Source organism: Oryx dammah, unplaced genomic scaffold, assembly GCF_014754425.2.
Source record: "Oryx dammah isolate SB20612 unplaced genomic scaffold, SCBI_Odam_1.1 HiC_scaffold_26, whole genome shotgun sequence".
NCBI lineage: Eukaryota > Metazoa > Chordata > Mammalia > Artiodactyla > Bovidae > Oryx > Oryx dammah.
In genome coordinates this window covers 17,409,233-17,432,900 of record NW_024070210.1, presented here as the reverse complement: position 1 = coordinate 17,432,900, position 23,668 = coordinate 17,409,233, and the positions used below count along the sequence as shown (strand labels likewise).

The 23,668-nt window shown below is 41.1% G+C and overlaps 1 protein-coding gene across 1 annotated transcript in view; it reads left to right on the top strand.

Moving 5' to 3' along the window:
• The window catches only part of LIN52 (lin-52 DREAM MuvB core complex component), a 117,740-nt gene extending 97,563 nt beyond the window's left edge, over nucleotides 1–20,177 (top strand). Inside the window, exon 6 of the mRNA XM_040226118.1 lies at nucleotides 18,131–20,177. Coding sequence (XP_040082052.1) covers nucleotides 18,131–18,186 — 56 coding nt within the window. The 3' untranslated portion in view covers nucleotides 18,187–20,177. The remainder of the gene's footprint in view (nucleotides 1–18,130) is intronic.
• The last annotated feature ends 3,491 nt before the right edge of the window (nucleotides 20,178–23,668 follow it).

The window sequence follows — 23,668 nt, the reverse complement described above, 5'->3', positions numbered from 1 at the left end:
ATGCATGGCACTAGAAATTGAGCTGAAGTTTTGATAAAAAATTCTAATCCTTGGCTGAATTTTAATTTCTCCCTGTGTGGCTCATAGAGAAGATAGTGTCACTTTTCTGCATTTAGTTTTATGGTAAGAAATATGCTTTATGATCATAATTTTAACCAATTAAAATTTTATTAATAATTCTTTTAGTAATGAATTAGAACTGGAGACAAAATCAAAGAGTCTGGGTAAGATAGGTTGCTGTTGTATTCAGTTGTGTCTGATTCTTTGCAATCCCATGGGCTGCAGTCCACCAGGCTCTTCTGTCCATGGAGTTTTTCCGGCAAGAATACTTGAGTGGGTTGCCATTTCTTCAGGGGATCTTCCAGACCCAGGTATCGAACCTGCATCTCTGGTATCTCCTGCATTAGACAGGCAGATTCTTTATCACTAAGCCACCTGGGAATCCCAGGTAAGATAGGTTAGTGGTCCTCAAACTTTGAGCTTGCATCAGAATCACATATAAAAAACTAAGATCAATGGCATCCAGTCCCATCACTTCATGGCAAAAATAGATGGGGAAACAATGGAAACAGTGACAGACTTTATTTTCTTGGGCTCCAAAATCACTGCAGATGGTGGCTGCACCCATGAAATTAAAAGATGCTTGCTCCTTAGAAGAAAAGCTATGACAAACCTAGACAGAATATTAAAAAGCAAAGACATTACTTTGCCAACAAAGGTCTGTCTAATCAAAGCTATGGTTTTTCCAGTAATCATTAATGGATGTGAGAGTTGGACCATAAAGAAAGCTGAGTGCCGAGGAATTGATGCTTTTGAACTGTGGTGTTGGAGGAGACTCTTGAGAGTCCCTTGGACTGCAAGGATCCAACCAGTCCATCCTAAAGGAAATCAGTCTTGAATATTCATTGGAAGGACTGGTGCTGAAACTGAAGCTCCAATCCTTTGGCCACATAAGGAGAAGAGCTGACTTACTAGAAAAGAGCCACAACTACTCAAGCCCACACACCCTAGAGCTCATGAGCTGAGACGAGAGAAGTCACTACCGTGAGAAGCCCTCACACCGCAAGGAAGAATAGCCCTACAACCAGAGAAAGCCTGCACACAGCAAGGATGACCCAACGGAGCCAAAAGTTAACAAATAGATAATCTTTAAAAAATGATAATAGTGAGCATGTCATAAGAACTTGTTGATTAGTTGAGGAAACAAGTTTAGAACTCTGACCTTTGATTTTTGTGGCCAGTGGTCTAGCACCTATAAAATGCTTCTTTTCTCTTTCACTTCTTTATTCGCTTGAGTGCAAATAAAGTAAATGAAAAATATGTTTTAAATTTAATTATTAAACATTATAGTAAATGTTTATATACTGTCTAACCAGATTTCCCCTTATATTTTGCCATGTTGATCACACATAAGTTGTTTTTAAGATATTAAATTATCACCTGTACTGTGAATGAAAGAGTGTTTTTTCATTCAGTATATGTTTACTATAGGGCTTCCCTGGTGGATCAGTGGTAAAGAATCCACCTTCAAATGCAGGAGACGTGGGTTCGATCCCTGGGTTGGGAAGATTCCTTGGAGAAGGAAATGGAAAACCCACTCCAATATTCTTGCCTGGGAAATCCCATGGACAGAGGAGCCTGGTGGACTGTAGTCCATGGGGTCACAAAAGAGTCAGACAAAACTGAGTGATTAAACAACATGCTTATTATGTTAACTATATATAGATTAAACTCTATATATAGTTATTATATATAATCTATATATTAAACTATATATATAGTTATTATATATAGATTAAACTCTGGAGTTTCCATGAAGTGGACTACTATTCACAGTATTATGTAATTTTCTGGCTGAGGATATTTTTATGGTCTAATTCACAAATGTAAATAAGATTTTTCAGAAATATCAAAACTGGATATTTGAAAAACACAGGTTAACTAGCTGTAATTTCAACTCACAAGTAAACTAAAAACTACCATATTGTTAGGGATCTGGGCCTTTGACCCCTTTAATCAACAGAAATTGATACAAGGCCAGATAAGAATTCTAGTCAGGGCGTCATTAGGGCTGTGCTGCAGCAGGAAGGCGGGGAAAGCAAGGAGCAGGCACTCGTGCTCTCTCCCCAGAGGAGCTGCTTGGGTCCTTAAAGGAAATAACAGCAGGGGCAGGTCTGTGGACTGGGCAGGAGGCATAGCTTAGGTGATCTGCCCACTCCCTGGTGACGCTGTGTGCAGGGATCCTGCACAATACCCTGCTTTTGCTCTCAGCCCCTCAGAAATGGCACTTGGTCCCAGGTCCTTTTTGTATCCTCTTGTTCATAACTGCCCCAGCTGTGCACTCCTGCCATTGTTTTCAGTCCATTATTGTTTCTTTGTATTCTGTTGCTCAGAGAGATGTTAGTCCAGGTGCAAGCACTCTGGTTAAAAGTCCCAGGTCCCTTTAACATGACTACCTAGGTAGACACATCATATAATCAAGTTCTCACCTTGATGTAATCTTTTGCAAGAAATTCAGGGATTTTCCTGGTGGTCCAGTGGCCAAGAATCCACTTTGTAATGTAGGGGACTCAGGTTCGATCCCTAATTGGGGAACGAAGATCCTGCATGCCGTGGATATACTAAGCCTGTGCACCACAACTAAAGATCCCTCATGCTGCAGTGAAGATCAGAGATCCTGCTTGCCACAACTTAAGACCTGATGCAGCCAAATAAATAAATAGTTTTTTTTTTAATTCATAATCAAGTGAAACAGTAATTGTTGTACATTTGTACTACTACATGATTTCAAAGGAAAAAGATTTTTAAATTAAGCCTTGCTGGATGAATATTATCAGTGAAATTTGCTTGATCGTGTCCGATTCTTTGCGACCCCATGGAATTCTCCAGGCCAGAATACTGAAGTGGGTAGTCTTTCCCTTATCCAGGGGATCTTCTTAACCCAAGAATCGAACCCAGGTCTCCTGCATTGCAGGTGGACTCTTTACCAACTGGGTTATCAGGGAAGCAAATACTATGTATTGGGTATTTTTTCCAAGTCATTTAGGGAAAATATCTTTAAAAGTCTCTTCCACTGATGAATTTATTGTCTGGTCAAGTTGAGAACATGAACCATACCTATGTGAAACTACATTGCAAACAATTAAAATCAAATTATCAGAACAAGTAGTTTGTTTTAAATTGGATAAATCATCATCTATGAAGTAAGAGTGATCAATTAAAGTAGGATTAGGGAGGTCATCATTTATATTCACAGCTGTTGATGGTGTGAGGGCAATGGCAACCCATTCCAGTGTTCTTGCCTGGAGAATCCCAGGGATGGGGGAGCCTGGTGGGCTGCTGTCTATGGGGTCACACAGAGTCGGACACGACTGAAGCGACTTAACAGCAGCAACAGTGAATAGGCTTCCCTGGTGGCTCAGACAGTAAAGAATCTGCCTGCAATACATGAGACCCGGGTTCAATCCCTAGGTTGGGAAGATCCCCTAGAGAAGGAAATGGCAACCCACTCCAGTATTCTTGCCTAGAGAATTCCATGGACAGAGGAGCCTGATGGTCTATATAGTCCATGGGGTCCCAAACACTCAGATATGACTTAGCCACTAACAAACACTCTAATGAATGTTTAGATTAAGCTATTCATTTTTGTAACTTGTTAGCTATTGGACTGGTCTAGACCTTAAAGTTACTCTTACTACTGACCCTAAAGCTTTATTTTTATTTTATTGAAGTGTAGTTGATTTACAACACTGTGTTAATTTCTGCTGTAGTGACCCTAAAGCTTTTTCAAATCAAAAAATTTCAATTCAAAATGCAATAAATGAGTAACCAAGGACTTACTCTTTCCACCTCCCAAAGAATTTTGTAGGAGCAAAATGTTGACCAAGAGAGCTGCACTCGTAGCTATTTTATGAATAAATTGAAAATTGTGCTCTTAGATTTGTCACTGTGGTTCCTTAAATAATTAAGAAAGGTTGGAAGGCAGCAGGTTCGTATCATTAGGCTTAACTTGAGGAAGATTTGGTGGACTTTAAAAAATGTTATCTGCTTTTGATCGTTTGGTCATGTGTAATTTGTTCCTCACCCAAGGAATTTAATGATGGAAATAAACATTCATGACATAAAAACTCACCCCCTTTCTCAAGCTTTTGCTGTCTATCCATTTCCAAGCCCTCTGTATAATTAATTGTCCTCATCTCTGTTCCCTGGCCTACTCTTCATTGTATTATGATATGCAGTGATAATGAGAAAAAGCTATATTTCCAGAAAAGCAGTTGGTGAAGTTTGCTTTTTATTATAAAGATTTTGCAAACGTTACTAAAGTAGTGAGAATGTTATAATGAATTCCACATACCCATCCCCTACTTCAGTCAGCTTTCTGCTATTCTTGTTTTATGTCTGCCCTCTTATATCACACTTTTGTTGTGGTTGTGTTGTTGGCTGGAGTATTTCAAAGCAAATCCTAGTGCCATGGCATTCATAAGTACTTTAAGTGTGTATCTCTAACCAAGAAGCCCTTTTAAAAAAACACACAATTATTACACTAAACAAAGTAAAATAATAATTCCTTGTCCAATTTGGCTAAAAACTGTTTTTCACAATTGGTTTGTGTGAGTTGGTATCTGGAGAAGGTCTGCACATTTGCATATGGTTGACATCAGACTTCAGACTCTTAATCTTCTGTATAAATAGGCACTCCCTGTTCTTCTAGAGCTCCCCCAACCCCACCAGTGCTATTTAATTGTTGAAGAAACTAGGTTGTTTGTCTGGGAAGATCTCCTGCATTTTAAATTTGGATGATTTTTATCCTAGTTGTAGCATTTCACACTTTCCTTTTTCCCCCCCAAATTTCATGCAGTCTAGTAGAGTTAGAGAATGACGTGATTTTGGAATCAGTCTTTTTGGAAAGAATAGTTCATACATGTACTTGCTATTGCTGCATATCAGAAAGCATAAGACCTTCATTTGTTCCAGTTTCAATGAGGATCATTGGGTTTAGGTGGTAAAATAAAAATGATAATTATCATCAGAAGCTATTGGTTTTCCTGAAATATAGTCCAGAGAGTAAAGGCAGGAAAAAAAGATTGGTTTTTCCCCTCTTTTACTTACTGATTTTCAGAACATGAGATGAGTTGAAATAACTAAGGACTTTTAAGAAACATTATAGGTATTTATATTTAACATATTTCTAACTAATAATTATTCTTTTTGACAGTCAGAACTGTCCCATCTTTAGTTAGTGGACACCCCTTTTTGTTGACTCCTGTGTTGTTTGACGTGACTTTAGTCATATTTGGTAACTTCCTTCCTTTTAGCATGTCAAGATATTCTGTGTTCATTTACTTCTTCAGACTTAGAATCTCATCCATATCTCCAAGTAACCTTGGTTCCTTTTAGTAGAAATCTAAGTATTAATAGTATTCATTAGTACTGAACTGTCAGGCTTCTGGGCCTTTTCCATGGACAGTTGGTAAATGAGTGTTGTTTTGTTTTTCAAAAGAAGAAGAAGTTGTATTCCTACTAATATGCCTAGTTCAAATTAAAAATGTTTAAGGGTATTGGTTTTTAAATTTTTTAATTTTATTGAAGTATGGTCAATTTACAGTGTGTTAGTTTCAAGTGTATAGCGAAACAATTCAGTTATACTTTCTTTTGTAGATTCTTGTTTCACTTATAACATTTTTGATTTTGATTTTTTTGAAATGTGCGGGCTTCTCATTGCAGTGGCTTCTCTTGTTGCAGAGCACGGGCTCTAGGGCATGTCGTCTTAGTAGTTGCGGCTCCAAGGCTCATTGGTTGTAGTGCACAGGCTTAGTTGCTCCGTAGCATGTCGGATCTTCCTGGATCAAGGATTGAACCCATGTCTCCTGCATTGGCAGGTGGATTCTTTACCACTGAGCCACCAGTTCAGTTCAGTTCAGTTCAGTTCAGTTCAGTCGCTCAATCGTGTCCGACTCTTTGCGACCCCATGAACTGCAGCACGCCAGGCCTCCCTATCCATCACCAACTCCCGGAATTCACCCAAACCCATGTCCATTGAGTCGATGATGCCATCTAACCATCTCATCCTCTGTCATCCCCTTCTCCTCCTGCCCTCAATCTTTCCCAGCATGAGGGTCTTTTCAAATGAGTCAGCTCTTCACATCAGGTGGCCAGTATTGGAGTTTCAGCTTCAACATCAGTCCTTCCAATGAATACCCAGGACTGATCTCCTTTAGGATGGACTGGTTGGATCTCCTTGCAGTTCAAGGGACAATCAAGAGTCTTCTCCAACACCACAGTTCAAAAGCATCAATTCTTCGATGCTCAGCTTTCTTTATAGTCCAACTCTCACATCCATACATGACTACTGGAAAAACCATAGCCTTGACTAGACGGACCTTTGCTGGCAAAGTAATGTCTCTGCTTTTTAATATGCTGTCTAGGTTGGTCATAAGTTTCCTTCCAGGGAGTAGCGTCTTTTAATTTCATTGTTGCAGTCACCATCTGCGGTGATTTTGGAGCCCAGAAAAATAAGTCAGCCACTGTTTCCACTGTTTCCCCATCTACCTGCCATGAAGTGACGGGACCGGATGCCATGATCTTAGTTTTCTGAATGTTGAGCCACCAGGGAACCCTGCAATTTAAGATTTCTTTGTGCCTCATTTATATCTTTAGGATATCTACTTGTAGGGATATAGTCAGAATATGTCTTTTAGAACTATTTAAACTTGTACTGTGTGGTTATGCCAAATCTCAGAGATTCGAGTTATTTCTAGTGTATTTCCATTTTTAGAGATGGCTTTTTTTCTATTTAATGATTTTTTTTTTTTTTTTTTTTTTTGGCCATGCCACATGGCTTGTGGATCTCGTTCCCTGACCAGAAAACTAACCTGTGCCCCCAGCAGTGGAAGCACAGGATCTTAACTGCTGGACCACCGGGGAAGTCCCTAATGAATTTTTTTAATGTATAAAATATTTATATAGTGTCCAAAAGTAAAATGTATAAAATAAGTACAAAGTGTCTGCTTCTACCTCTGTCCTGCCCTCTGGTCTTTTTCCTCTCCTAGGTAACCATCTTTATTAGTAAAAAGTAATACTAAACTTTATCCTTCCATTATTTCTTTTGAAAATGTAAGTAAATATATGTATGTATTTCCCCATGTCCTAATTTTTCACATATGGTAATCTGCTATACACACCTTGCTTTTTTCCTGCATATTTCCAGAGCAACATGTTCTGGAGATGGCTCCATAGCAATGTATAGGTCTCTTCTTCATTCCTTCTTACAGCTGAACAGTACTCTGTAATAAGGAGTCCCCTCCGTAAAGATGGACATTTGGGTTGTTTCCAGTCTTCAGTTATTGCAGATAATGCTGGAATGAATAGGAATATGAATACCCTATTTAATATTTTCGTTGGTTTACCTTTGGATAGCTACCTAGAAGTAAAATTGCTGAGTTAAAGGGTATAAAAAACATAGGTAATTTTACTCGGGCAAAATTTCTTATACACAGTGTTGAATTAAGAGTTGAAGCGGAAGCAGAGTTCCTCTTTCCTCATATATGAATAGATTATTTCAGTAGATATATATAGCTGACCACCTACCATGTGCCTGGTATTGTTCTGGTTACCGAACAAGATAGAGAAGTCTCCATAGAACTTTATGGAGCATGAAAGTAAATAAAGTTAATTTCAAATTTTGGTAAGTGCTGTGAAGGAAGTAAATGTGTTGACATGAAAGAGAGTAACCAAGAGTACTCACTTTGGATAAGGTGGCCACGGAAGGCCTCCTTAAAAGGTGACATTTGAACTGAGATTGGACATTAAAAAAATGAGTAACATTGCCATTTATAGACTTTCCTACTATGTGCCAGACAATATAAAGGCTTTTCTTACCTCATTTTGTCTCACAAGACTCTGCAGTGTCTATTTTATAATTCCCATTTTATGAATGAGAGAATTGATGCTCAGAAAAATAATTTGCTCGAGATCTTAAAACTTGTAAATGGGGAGATGGGATTTGAATCAAGGCTAGACCCATCTAATTCCAAAGCCAGACAAGAGAAATCTTTTTTACTGTATACATTGTCTCTCTTTACCAGAAGGAAAGCAGAGAACACCGAGTTAACATTGTAAATGGTTTAGTCTCTTGTTTTAACCTGGCAGAAATACAGTGTTTTGTCTTTTTTTTCCCGTTTACATTTACTACTGAATGACTACAAATACATGTAATCAAAATTCATGTGCTTATTTTCTGTGGGAGTATTTTTTATGTAAGAAAATAGAAAAACATGTCTTCTTGTCTAAGTTAAGTAAAACAATGTCAATATCTGTTTTTATTGTTCTCTGTTTAAAATACTGTAGCAAAAATACCCCTCAGATATTTCTAGCCTATTAAAATGATGCCCCTTCTAAGTATCCTATTTATGTATTTCACAAATATTTGTTAAAATCTATATTCAAGGTATTTTATAGTGTATATTTGAAATAACTTCACTAAATGAAATAACCAAAACATGCGAGGTTCTGTAAATAGCCATTAAATTTTAGTGGGAAGTTTTTTCTTGTACCAGCACTTATTGAGCACCTAAATGTACCATCTTAAGTCTTATAACAACTGACTCAGGTAGGTACTAAACCCCCATTTTACAGACGAAGGAACTGAGGCATAGAAAGGCTACATAATTTACCTGAGATCACTATCTAATAAGTGATAGATTCAGACCTAAAGTTCAAATCCTTTGCTATCGTTAAGTTTTTCTGTATCATATATAATATATTAAAAAGTCCTATCAAACAACAAGGAAGTAGGGAAATATATTTTTCCTTGCTGGTGAGTTAAGTCCATACTACCATCCTATGAACCATACATGAAGATACATAGACATTTTCTTTGGTGTCTTAAACTGAAACTACCTGCAGTTAAAACTCAAGATTCTAATTTTACAAACAAGGCCACCTCTAACAAAATTAAAATAAAATTACATTATCCCCTGGCTTAAAGAAAAATTCTCCAGTAACTATAGAAGTGCTGTGGTATGAAGACAGCATCTTAAATCTCCACGTAAGTCATACACAAAGTGTTATTGCGGTGAAAAAATAGTGGCGTTGAGTAATACCTGCTCACAGCCCAAGACACTTGATGTATCTTGGACCTCAGTGTTTGTTGGATTTTGCAATTTCATGAGCAAGATTTGTATTTTTTTAAAGTTCTATATTTCTGTGTGTCCCACTTGATGTTAAATCTGTATTCTTAGATTGTAGCGTTCCATTAAAAAATATAAATAATCTCAGCCCCTCCTCCCTCCTCCCCCTCCCCCCACACTCATTTTGTATAATATGGTAATGATATCACCGTAGCAGTAATTACGGGTCATCTTCATTTCTTTCATCTCTGCCTGTTCTGATGGCTTCATTCCTTTGACGGAAAAGATTTGGCTCTGGGTGCTATGATTATTTTGTTAAGCGTTATTCGAATAGACAGGAGTGAGAGAAATTAATCAATCCAAATGCAATTAGCATCATGTTTAACCCAGTGATGGACGTCTCAAGGTGAAACAGCTAGGGGAGTTTCAGACATTATTATTCAATCCAGTGGTTCTTATCTAAATTATAATCAAGAGAGGTTTTTATTGGCCTCGCAGTGTGAAGATGTAACTCTTTCCCTGGCCTGGGGGTCAGGAAGACTGGGGCCTGCATCCTCTGTAGACGCTTGCTACTGCCAGCACCCTGAGGTGGGGATGAGTAGGAAAGTTGTCTTAATGTCCAAGCCCTTTGAAATTTATCTACGCTGGGACCCTGGTCTGATTTTTCTGGGAGTGGGATATTGCCTGTGAATAAACTACTCTAACTTGGGGCAAAATATTTTGTATCCTGATGAAGTCACTTTGACTAGTCACTCTTTCTTAACCTTACATGGGATTATTATTGCTATACTTACTTTATGAATGAGGAAATTAAGGCTGTGTGAATCTACTAGCCTTTGGTCATAGTAAGTGTTTCACCACAATCTATATTAAGTACAGGCCTTGAAGTGTGAATGTTCTGTGAAAATTTATGAGCATTTAATAAAAGTTTGCCCCAAGAATATTAATCCATTGTTTTGATCTCATTGCCTTTCACTCAGTGGAAAGGGAACCAAGTGAAATAGGCCTGTGGGCCCTCTGGAGAGGAAACACCACAAACAAGAAGTTGTTAGGTCTCATTTCTTGAACACAGATCTTTGGGGTCGCTTGTTGTTTTGGTTTATTGTTTAGTAGGGAGAAGGACGATAAAAAGGATTGAATATTTGAAATCTTGTCTTGTTTTGCTTTTGAAAGAGGGCAGTACAGGGAGAGTTGATGGAGAAACATAGGCTTTTGCTTGAATACATTTTTCAAATACCTGACAATTAAGATTCTTCTACTTCTGCTTTCAATCTCCAGGCATCATGGCTGACACTTCCCATATTTTATGTTCCTGCTTGATGTTTTATATTCTGAGAATAAATCTGTTGGCTGGATATTTCTGTCTTTTTTTTCCTCCGTTGTGAAAAGCCATTAAAATTATTTTCCATATTGGAACTGTCCAAATGCGTTTACCTGTATGTTGAGTCCTGGCTTTTCTTTTTTATATTACTTCTTAGATAAAACAGTCTCTGGAAATGACCCTTACTGAGTTGAAAAAAAAAGTTTGACATAAAATTTTCTTTTTCTGAATTCAGTGGAAAGAGCACGCTTCTTAACCAAGCCACCCTTTTTGGAAGAAAAAGTCCTGTTAGAGAGACAGAACACTCTATAGAAACAGAATCTGGAAAATGTGCCCCCAAAAGGATTTTTTGAGGATCCTTAGGATGAAGATTTTCATAGTCAATGATAAGTTTGGTCACAGAGGTAGCACCCAGGCTGTTCTTTCCTTAGATATGTATTTCATTGTCCTTTTGAAATGCTTCTGCCCAGGGAATTTTGGGCAAAGGCCTCTGTCTGCTTTCAAAGGCTGCTTTTATATAGCGAAAAGAGAGATTTCTACCATATACTCTTACTTGGGTTGACTCTCCCATGAGTTGATTGAGGATGGTCTATGGACCTTATTACAATTGTACCATTTTCTGAGGGCCACCAGTGTTCTGATGAGGTCCCAGGAGCCCTTCTTATCCAGGGACTTCATGCCCAGTTCATAGCATCTTCTGTTCTTGACAGTGGCCCCAGCACCTGCTGCCCTCACATCAGAGGCATTATAAAGTACCTAGTCCTTGACTTGAATTATCGATCACTTAGTGGTAGGTTTTGTGCGGAGGTCTGACTGGAGCATGGTGAGGTATCTCAGCCTCACAGCCTGCTCGGGCACTGCTCTGCTGTATGCCGGCTCTATGCCATAGTGACAGGAAACCCTCCCCTCCCCATTCCTGTGAGAGAGACATCGGCTCTGTGAATCACATCGGTTCCCTTTGTTCTCCTCTGATGTACCAAGATACCCGTGAACTGCTAGCTAACTGTCTCCAAGGCCACTTCTCATTTATGTGAATTTTCCCGCATACCTAGAACCTTGTAGGTTGGGTCTCTACGTGACTAAGCTGTTGATCCACCGCCTTCATGCTTCTCTCCTGCACAGTGCACACTGATGACTACCAGGTCCCTCTTCATTGCTAGAACACTTTCAACCAAAAAATATTTGTTAAAGAAAAGTTAAAACTGTAATCAAAACCAATGGCACATCATTTCCACAAAGTATCTTCTATAAATCTAGTTAAATAGATAACCATTTAACACATTGATTTAAACCAAACTAACTAGGGTTTTATGTGCTCCTTTTTACTAGAAGGAGCTGCTCATACAGTAAAGGAAGGTTGCTGCCCCAACTAGTATCCAGGTTTGAGCCTCCAGAGTAAATCTGTTACACAAATGCAAGACAGTCGTGTTTCCCTTCACGTTTGAGATCTTTTAAAAAATAAATAGTTCATCCCATTTTTGCCACTCCTGGTGCTGCTTGTATGCTGCTTGTATGCTGACCTGGTACCTCTTTTGTGACATGGCAGCTGAGGAGATGCCATTGTTTCTTGTGGCCGATGGATGCCCAAGGAAGGAGTCATCATATTAATGAAAACTAAGAACAGTCATCGTGTTAATTTCAAGGTGGCAGGGCAGGACAGTTCTGTGGCACACAGATTAAGCATATACTGCTTAGTTAACTAATGAAGGTTTACTGTGAAAGATAGGGTTTGTCAATCAGGTAGATTAGATTCCAATTTAATGGGCAGCCAATTCATGAGGCAGACACACTGTAAGAGCAAAATAACTTACTGGAATATGAAAGAGAAGGGCTGAATGAGCACGCCACTGACGAAGAAGGGGGGACTGTCACAGAACCAGAATTCTGCCCCATTTGTTGTCAATCAAAACATAACATTGGTCATTTAGGGTTTTTTTTTTTATTTTAAAGGAATATGCTCATGTACATCACCAGTTTCTTGAAGTGCAATAAGGAAGTGAGAAAGGAATGCATGAAAGAACAGAGAAATCCATACTGTACTAGCCAAGATGCAGCGGTGTGTTCCAGCAGCAGACAGGCGGTGTCTGCTTTGAAGGGAACTTGCCCTTTACTCCAGAAGTCAGTTCCCTCAGACCAAGAAGACATGGTCAGCTAGAAGACTGCAGTTTGGTTCTCCCACATCCTCACAGCTACAGTATGGCTTTTTCTATTTTTTCCTGTATGCCTTCCTCACTCTTTACTGTACTTCAAGTAACTGGTGATGTAGATGAACATATTACCCACCCCCTTTTAAAAAAAAAACTAAACTAAACTAAATACAATGTTATGTTTTGATGGACAACAGCTGGGGCAGAATTCTGGTTCTGTGACAGTCCCCCTCCTTTCCTCCATCAGTGGCGTGCTCATTCAGCCCTTGTCTTTCATATTCCAGTAAGTTATTTTGCTCTCACTGTTTAACAGAAAACAAACAAAAATCCTTGTATACAATTCTCCTGTTCAGTTGGAGAATTTTTTTAATATTTTTCACTTTATCACTGTAAAACCCAAGGCAGTTTTTAACTTTTTTGTACATTAGCTGTTATGTGTAGGGCAATCTGTCTTAAAGCAGGGATAAATTGCTCTAAGAGAAATGAATCCTTGATAATTTTCCCATTAAGCATCTTGTAGCTTAAATAAACTTCGTGTTTGAGATGAAAGAAAGAGTCATATAGTAGCTAGCATTTACCAAATGCCTGTGTGACCCTTGTATTAACCCCACCTTGAACAGATGAGGTGTTTGAAACACAGAGAGATGACTCTGGCGACTTGCCCACAGTGGCTCAGGCTCAGTATGGGAGCTGGGATTTTGAATCCGAGCCTGGCTAATGCTAAAAACCCTGCTCTTGGGAATTCCCTGGCAGTCCAATGGTTAGGACTCCATGCTTGCACTGCTGGGAGCCTGGGTTCAGTCCCTGGTCGGGGAACTAGTCCCGAAAGCTGCATGGCGCGGCCAAAAAATTAAAACAAATAAAAGCCCTGCTCTTTTCACAACACTATGCTGTCCCCTTTGTTTCCTGGCCACTCATATTAGAGTCTCCTGAACAGTCTCTTGTTGCTCTTCAGGATGTGAGAGAACCAGTGAAAAGTAACTCTCTTCCACCTCACTAATATTTTTAATTATATTGAGGCACAGAAATATTTAAAATAGTTCGCATTAGAACTGAAAACCAAATGCTGTGAGTTTCTTCCATTTCATTAAAAGTTACTTAATCTTTCGATTGTTTCCTGTCTTAAAGCCAAGCAGAATTTTATCAGGCAATTGCCTCAAAGTTATAATCTGGAAAATCTTTCTGTAATGAAACCCATATGTCATGGGCGAAAGGTGCAGAGCCCTGGCAGAGAGGGCTGGTCTCGTGAGAGCTTGTGCACCCAATCTCGTTAACCAGGGTGCCTCTGGTAATCCCTCATCCCCTCACCGGTGAGAAATCAATCTGTACCACTGAAATCTTTTTCAACCAGCCACCAGAAAATTTACTGCAGAGAAGGCAGTTTGGGGATAGTCATTGTGGAAAGGGAGCCAGAGGCAAGGCTGAGTGTAGGCTGGAGGAATTGGAGAGTCTAGAGAAGAGATTACATTCAAGCACACACCACCTTCACCGCAAGCAGGATGGAGCCCTCGCTTCAGCCCTGACCCCTCTAACGTGTACCCAGGTATTTACAACTGCCATGAACCTGACAGCCCTAGGGAACCTGTGAAGGGGTAATAGAACCGACATCAACCTGGAAGTTGATTTTAGTTTGCCCGTTTGTTGTCTTTAAATGTGTACACGTTGTCCCCTGTCGCTCACTCCGCAGCAGTTCTCGTGTTCACCCTTTGGTGAGAGTCTTGATTGTGGCTTTCTCAGTTTATGGTCTGTGCCCAGCCGAGCAGGGCCCGTAAATCACAACTTGATGTGGAGGTCGTGCTTCTCTTCTGCACAGCATACACTGTGGTGGCTAAGGACCAATGGATCCCTCTTGGCTTAGTGATTAGACTGTGGTAGCAGTGTTGCCTTTCTGTTGTCTTATAATCCTAGAGAATTAATCCGGAACTAGAAGATAGTTAAGAAATGGTGTTGACTCCAGATAAAACTCTAGCAATTTTATTGTCCCCGGGACGGTCTTCTGAAACATTGTGGGGGAAAAAGAAGCATGAGAGAAGGCAGAAATCAGAATTGCCAAGATGAGGAGCGTATAATCTTACCCTATTAATGCAAGGATTATACTGAGAAGAAGGGATGGAACTAGGCAGGAGGACCTAGAAATACCTTCATCTCCTCTGTCAGCAAGGTGTCATCTTCTCTAAAGGCTTTTCCCCAACGGGATTTGAGATCCTTGGTGGGAGTTTTTTAGTAAAATATATTTACATATAAAACCATACTGGAAGGTGTGTGTGTCTGCGCGCGCGCATGTGTGTGTGTGTGTGTGTGTGTGTGTGTGTATAAGAGGAATACGGAATAGTAGCAGAAGGCTGTCTCTCTACTCCTAATGGGATTTTGTAGCAGCATGTGCGAGTTTGTTTCAGAAGTCAAAAATGAACAGATGTTGGTATAAATTACCTCTGTGTCTGATGTCTTGCAAATTAAAAGCGCGGTTGGCATCACTAAACAATTTCACTAGGTTTAGGGGGTGCGGTTAGCGGGCGGTGATTACTGTAGCAGGTCGGTAAGAATCTTCGTACTGCAGTAGAACAGGAGAGCCAAGGATAAAGAGATGAGGAATAAAACCAGGGGTATATGAATTAATCAGAGATGTTAACATCGCTGATGACAAGAGAACAGGAGGGCACGTGCTCTGGAGCAGCCGCTGACCCACAGCAATTTCTCTGTGCACAGAAAGGGGTTGGTGCTTAGGGTGTGATTTATAGGGTACAGCCCTCTTTTAGGGAGCAGCTATGTCAGGAATTCGTATATCTCCTATATAGGACCAGCGAGTAGGAAAACTTTCTCCCCTCCCATGTAGAAGATGATGTCTTTTGAATTACTTCTACTTTTACGGTGGTTTTGCTGCAGCTCTGTGTACTTAGATTAGGTTGAAGGGGGAGGAATGATTGAGTGGAAAAGGGGTTGTTAAAAAGGATTGGTTAAATTCAAGGAGAGCTTGCCACCGAGAGACTTTGGAATATCCATTTATTTCTCTTTTTAAATCCTTTTGATCCCTCGAATAGATTGGATCTTGTAAAATTTTAGGTCTTAAAATATTGGTCATTTTCCCATTTGGAGAAAAAAACAGTAAAGAATTGGGTTATAAGAAGTGCAAGAGGCAGAAATAATTAGTAAGATCAGTACAGTGCTCTTAGCCCGGGATTTTTGGAACAAGGCTCAGTTCTACCCACTGAGTTGTTTTTTTTTTTTTTTTAATTATCCAGGTCTGATTTCTAAAGCACCTGCTTCTAGCCATGCTGCAGGATCATTGGACGCTGTGTTTAAGGTCATTAGTAAGCACTGGAGAATAGACAGAAAACCTATCCAAGGAGGAATAAATGATGAGACCCACTCTGAACAAAAGTATAAGTAGTCATTTCCTATAGGATCAGGCTGAGGGGAAGATTCCAAGAATTGGGATGTTTGAAATTGCTAGTCTGCCTTATCACAATCCACTCACTTATTCACTCAGGAAATACTGCTTACAAGGGAAGCAGCCGACTACCAACTTCCTCTGAAAGGTGATGTGTTAATAATACTACCACTGCACTAAGCGTGATCATGGCTGAATACCCAAGAGGGCAGAGCAGGTGGCATTAATATGCTACTCATTTTACAGATGAGGAAACTGAGGCTCAGAGATCCTACCCAACTCAAGGTGTCATCCAGCTGCCAAATACTAGAGTTGGAACTTAATTCAGAGCCTGTATTCTCTGAAAGAAGTCCATGCTGCCTCCCTTGGTCAAGAAAACACTTGTTTGGATTTCTACTAGAGTAGTTAGTCCTGTGCCTGGATCTCTCCATAAATCTGGTATTACTTTCATCAAGGGAAATGACTTTTCCTGCCAAACAAGCAAGGTAAATTTTAAGAGTCCCACAATGTAGAGAGTGGAGCAGTGAGGGTCACTAACAAGTCTTACTGTTTGTCTGTGAAAGGGAAGGAAACTGACTTTATTGTGTGCCTACTTGGTTCCAGTTCTTTTGTGTATCATCATTCATCTAGCTAGCATTTATCAGCAGATACTGGGTTCAGTGCTGGGCTAGGTGCTGGGGATATAAACAATAGTAAAATACTACCTCTGCCCTCAGTTCTTACATTTCCATGAAGGAAGACAATCACATCAACAAGTAATTGCAAGTCTTATAGGAACTTTGTATGTATGGAGTTTGGCATAAACCCACTAAAGGAATGGTCAGTTTGATTTTGGCCAGGGCAGGGTTGTGGGCACATGAGATAAGACCCAGCACTGGGGCTTCCATTCCTAGTTAATGGGATTTCCTTTTCCTTTTCCTTTGTTGGAGCTTTGAAAGATAGGGAATGAGTAGACTACAGTTACCTAAAACTTTCCTGTAGTTACAAAGTTTGTACTGTTTTATTTATTTCTTGTAGAACTAAACCAAGAGCTATTCAACATGGGTGGTAGGCGTGGGAAGTGGGCACCTGTCATCTAGCAGCATTTGCTCTGCTGAGAAGGAAAGCACGGAGCCTAGGGTAAAGGTCCTTCAGCAGGTGCCTCCCTAGTCATCTCTCTCCTTTGGCCAAGATGGAGACATGTCCCTGGGAGGCTAGAGGGCACTGCAGCCTGCTGTGTGTCCACTGTGTGTTTCCAGACTTTCGGACTCCAGGGCCAGCTATAGAAAACTTTCAGCACTGTTACATCCATTTAAGAGACATAAAAAGAGGATCCATTTAAGAGACATAGGGATAAGGATGAAGGGGATTATGCCACATATGATTTTTGAGAATTTGCTTGACCGAGCTAAAACTGGGGGCTTCTCGAGTGGGTCTTGTAATTGAGAAATGTTTTACTTTCATTTTCAGAGCCTCATATGTGGGAAAGTAGCTGTATAAACCCTCTTGTAACTACAGCATTCAAAGATTGATGGTGCTGAAAGTCAGAGAAAGACACATAACCTTGCCTGGCTATATTAAATATCTAAGGACTGACAATGCCAAGAGAGAGAAGACCAAAGCTCTATAAACCCTACTTTATTACTCCATCCACAGATGAACTGCACTGAGGGAATATAAACCCTGTTATATTATAGTGTCCAGGGACTACCACTCCTGAGAGATGGGGTAAATGATCTCTAATTTTGATTTGAGATTATAAATTTCCAGAGACCAACAATCTAGAAAAGACTGATCTTGGTTGGATTTTAGCCTCCAGAAGCAAACCTCCTGAGACAGTGAACATGAGTCTTAAAGTTACATTCTTGAGGGAGAGGGGGATTTGGGGGGAGCTCCCTGGTGATTTTTTTAACAGGGTAAATGATAAAGATTTTCCCCAATTGGCCTGCACCTTATAGTAATTACCAACTTCAGGACAGTGTTGGTAATTACTATAGTTGTCAAGAGTGGTTTGTGTTTCCTTCTTTTTGGAAGTTAGTAGGGATGGAATCTGTTAGGATAGCAACTTTGTATACAATTTATGTCAATGTGCATTCTCAAGTCTTCCTGTGAACCCTTTTTCAGAATTTAGGTGTTCATTGATCTTTCATGTACTTTGTGATTCCAGCCAGAGAGATGACACGGGGGAAATTCCTCAACATTCTAGAGAAGCCCAAGAAGTAGCAGCTGCTTGTGGACAGGATGTCCTGGGGCCCGGAACCATGCGTCCTTCCCAGTGCAGCTCTGAAGATGCACACCTCACTGCTTCCTGACCAGAGGCCGGAGGGTGCACTCCAGAATTCACCCTCTCCCCTGCTTCTGGCACTCTGCACCTCTGAGGACGTTCGGCAGCAAGAGAAGAATCTGTTCTACCCAAGGATCGGTGCAGTTATTCCATCAGCTTCTAGACTTTGACCGTCTCAACCTCGGATGCTGGTGACACCAGAGAGCATATCATTCTTAAAGGTCAAAGTCCTGCTTTCTCGTTTCCAGAAGTGATTCAGGAGCTCCAGGATATTACAGTTGATTTGAATCAGTGACGGCAAAGTCAGTTGAGACATGTTGATTGGATGAGTTCCTTTGAATTGTACTTCATCTCTTAGGAAGTATTTATGATGCTAGGAGACCAGAGGCCAGTTAGATTCTGGAACAGTTAGATTCAGATCAGGGTGCAGTTTGACCTGTAAACCCACCAGTGTATACTAGGTTCCAGGAATCCCCAGCTAGAGAAATGCTTTTGAAATTCTACACCTCTCATGATAGTTGCATCCCCCAATGCCTTCTGTTCCCCACCTTCCAAGGCCCCCCCCATGTGTCTGACTCCAGAGAGTGGGATCCCTGTGTACCAAGTCCCTCCTGGGATTAGCTTGTACAGTGGAAGGCGCATGCAGGGTTACATTGGGTTCTAGATATCAAGACTAGCTTAAAGATGATGGAAAGGACTTTTGAGTTCTGCTTAATCTGTTACAGATTCAAGTGAGAAAGTAGTTATGGCCTGAAAGATAGGAGAAGGGGATTAAGTGCAGGAGTTCCCATTTGATTAAAAACTAGAAATTGTAATTGACCTTAAGGGAATGTGCTGTGGAATGGTGGCAATATTTTGCCTGCCCCGCTATCCCATCTCATAGCACAGATTAAATAGTTCACTCATATAACAGAAATACACACACATAAGAGAAAGAATTTCTTGACTCTACAATTCTTATGGAGCTCTTTGTCCATTATCTATGTTAAGACCTGAAAATCTAGCCCATGTTTAAAATTGATTATAAGTATTCTCCTTATTTTGTTTTGTAAGTTAGCCCCCAGCTTCTGTTAATTTGAGAAGTTCATGGGCTTTCCTAAACTTTATGAAAAGAAGATCCATGTGGCAGTAGTGTGTTAGTGTTTAGACTCTAGGGATGTTGTGGTCAAGGTCTGGATGCTGACTGTCTGGCTAGGGCACAGCACTGCTCAGTTTAATAGCTGGTCCATTAGCCATTTTCTGACACTTCTGCCTTGTTTCTCATGCTAGAATTAAGGTTGGATTTTTCTTTCATTTGCTTCCTTTGACCATCCATGCAATTTTACTTTTTGATCAGGGTGGGTGGAATTTAACACAAGACATTAAAAGAGAGTATGAGAAGGCAAACATTCTGTTTGGATGTGATATATAAGGTTAGGCTATAGAGGTGTTGATTTTAAGTAAAGCTTATCATTGACATTCCTTTATCTTAAATGCGGTTAAAGAATGTAAAAGATGGGGAGAGAGAAGGAAGGAGGGCTGTGCAAAAAAATAATGCCACAATGTCAGATTCTAACTTTGCTCTGTTTTTTGAGAGTTGATGGTGTCAGGCACTTCTAAGTGCTTGGAGAAATTGAGAAATAGATGGAGAACATTGGGGTACCTCCCTGAAACCAACTCCAGTCTGTAAACTGGTTTTGGGGTCTGCTTTGGCCTCTTCCTTTTACTGTCATCTTATCCACCAGCACTTAATATATGTAGATGTTTTAGAATTGCAATATTTATTGGTTTTGTATTTGCTGTCCTTAGAAATGTTATTGATGTATTTTTATATTGATAATATAAATTTATGTACAGTGTGTGCATGTATGTATTTTAGGGTGTTAGAGGATTGTACTTTGTGTATGGTGGTTTCTGTGTCATCATAATAAATATTCACCTTTTATTAGGAGAGTGGGCTTTTCCTCGAAAGGCCAACTTGCATATTTAAAGCACAGACTTCATCAGAAAGCACAGCTATAACAGCAGATGACCCACCGTCTTCCCTTTAATACCATGCTGGGCGCTGTGGGGCTTTGTGGTCATCTACCACGTGGTCTCCAGCTACCAGCCACCCACTCATTGTTTCATACCTCCCCTCATCTGCTAGTAAAGTCTAGGTCCATCCTCCTGGCATTTAAAACTCTCTACATGTAACCCTAAATAACCCTCCAGTTTGGTTTCCTTTCTTTCCAATACATGAAGTCTCTATCCCAGTTAATCTGAACAGTTCCCAGTTCCTCACTTACATGCCTTTGTGGATGCCATTGAGTTCCTAGAAGCCTTGGATCCTTTTCCTGCCCATCAGCCTGTTCTTCCTGTAAAACCCCATGATCCAACTGGGCATAATCCTTCCCCCTGTGTTCTCACAGCATTTATGTATACCATTTATGTATACCATAAATGCTGTGAGAGTCCTGCCATCCTTATGACTCTTATTAGCCCCACTAATTTATCTGCTCCCCGAGCCTGTGGCTGTCTCCCACACATCTAAGTTCTCTTCAGTGGCTTCTTTGAACTGGAGGTTCATGACCTGTTTGTTTGCATGCTTCCAGTTAAACATATCAAAAGCAAATATTTCTCTGCCACCTGCTATAAACCCTTACTATACCTTCCTTTACAACTCTGTTCAAAAACAGAACTACTGATTTAACCAGTACTACCGCTCTCACTCATTGGTGGTTTACCTGTTCCAGACCAGAGCATGCCCTTTTAGAGAAAACATTCCCTTTTAAGGAAAGCAAGTTGCTTAGCATCACTGGTTCATCATTGATCCCCAAGAATACATCTGGCTGGACAGTCAATTTTTCTGATCTAGAAAAGTAGGACTAGGGCTTCCCTGGTGGCTCAGTGGTAAAGAATCTGCCTGCCAGTGCAGGAGACATGGGTGGGATCCCTGGTCTGGGAAGATACCATCTGCGTTGGAGCAGCTAACACCATGTACAGCAACTGTTGAGCCTGTGCTCTAGAGCCTGGGAGCCGCAACCACTGAAGCCACCGCAATGAGAAGCTCTCGAACCGCAACTCAAAAGTAGCCCCTACTTGCCGCAACTAGAGAAAAGCCCACGGAGCAATGGAGACCTAGCACAACTAAAAATAAATAAATGAAATTATTTTTTAAAAAAAAGAAAAGCATGGCTGATTGAACCGACTGAAAAGGTACAGTGTGATAAATATGTTGCTTTAAATCTTCAGAGATTATTTTTCTCATAAATGATTATTTGCCTACAGATTTGTTTTCCCTTTCCTTTCGCTGTTTCAAACACCATCCATGCCTCGCATCTGTTGGCTGTGAGCAGAAGCATAGCGTTGGTGCCTGGAGACACATTTTCAAATACTCTTCTCACAGAGTCTCATTGCTGCTTGCTGTCTTCAGTCTCTGAGGCTTCAGGCCACAGCTGATTTGCTTGACTTTCTTTCCTTTGTTGGAGCTGTAGAAGTTCAAGGATATCAACTGCATTGATATCAAAATGCTGTGATGAATTTTTCTTTATCTTTTTGTTACCTATTTTCATTTTTTTTTTTTTTTTTAATGGACAGCTGCTAATTGCTCCTTGTTTTTGGCCCTCTGCCTTCTGAGCAGCGGAAATGGAGCTGGTGAAAGTCTTTCCGTTGCCCCTGGGGCTTCTGCAGGGTATTTGGACTTTCATTGAGGCTTTATGATAAAGCCAAGAAATTGCATTTCCAGAGGGATGCTCCAGTCTCTTCTGTTTCCAACAGGATTCAGGCATCACGGAGAGGTAATGCAGCACAGGGAGGGAGGACACAGGCAGTGGGCCAAGGTGAATGGTCCCAGGGGGTCAGGTGACAGGATTTCTTACCAGCTCTCAACTTCTACACAAACTCCATCTCCAAGCATTTGGTTATGTTCTACAGTGTCTGTTTTTTTCCTTCTCTGAGAGCTACCGGACTACCTTGCCTTGCATGGGCTTCATTTCATAGGAGGACCTTGTACCCTCCACCCCCAAAGGGTGGGCAATCAGTGGTCTCTCCTGGCGCATGAAGCTCTGACTGGCCAGTAACTGACTTTTCTTATCTATTTAGGCTTCAGGGCACTTTAAGGATATGAACCTGACTCTGAAAGGCCACCAGCCTTCCCACCCTTTTCCCAAAACTTTCTTCCCAAGCAGGGCTGGTTGGGGGCTTCAGGTGGCACCAGGTGCATGGGGGAGGCTCCCAAGCGCTGGCAGAGCCTGTTAATTAGCACATGAACACCCCAATGCTCCATTAGCCAGGCCAGGCATTTGGAACCTTCCCCTCCTGTGGCCCCTTCCTCCTAATGAGAGCTGGAAGAAGGACCCTCACAAAACACTGCCTCAGAATAATATTCCGCTTTGTCCCCACCAGTAACCAGGGCTGACAGGATCACTCTGTCCATTTCTCTTCTAATTAGCACAATTCCAGCATAGCCTGAGCCAGCAAACGGAGAAAAGCGATCAAAAGCGATCGGACAACCGTACCGAATCACAAACACAAAGAGGGCCATTCCCCGTAATTAGGTGAGACAATTCCTCAGTCTTTTCTCGGCTGGAGTTTGCCGCTAAGACTCTTGCTGTTTGGGTCCCAGCAACACAAGTTACATGTCTCCCTGGGACACTAATAAGCCCCAAATTGTCTTCCGCTTCACACAACTCTAGCCAGAAGACAGATGCGAGGGGAGGGGGCACAGGGAGGGGATAGGGGCTCTAAACGAGCAGCTGCCACAGTTTCCCCAGCTCCTAGAAGCAGACACTGGGGCTTCACAGAGGGAGTTGCCTTGAGAGAACAGCCCTGGGGCCTTGCCTGGTCCCTGAACTGGGGTCTCAAGCACTGAGAACTCCTGACCTTCAGGTGATGCCCAGTCTGCCCTGTTTATTCCCCACCTTCTGCCTTAGGTCCCCATTTGGGCTTCTCATCCCTTCTCAATGGTGGCCTCATGGGCAGCTATAACTGGCACCCTTCCCAGAATGTTGAAGCCTTATGCAACTTAGTTACCATCTCAAGGACAGCAAACTCTCAGAGTGCATGTGGATTCCACTCTCAGCTCATGACCTGGAAGGGGCCTTCCCTTCCAGCAACCGTCTCCTGTTTCCCCACTCCCTGCTATCCCCATTCTTTCTGGTGGAAGGTCTCTGGTTTTTAAAACAGAAAAGTGGCCGTCGGCTGCCAGGGCAGGAAGCCACGACTGGCATACTCCATGTGGCTCAGAGGTTGGCCATTTAATAAACAACAGTTCCCCCAGGACTGCAGCCCATTACAGGGATTACTGGGGGGTGATACAGCCATGAACTTGGTCAGGGACAAAGGAATGTGGGGCAGGGTGGCAGTTGGAATCTCAATTAAACTCAAGCTCTGAGTTGAGTTGGACTCACACACGTTTTCGTCTTTATCCTGCCCTCTGCATTCTGTTTTGATCTATACTTC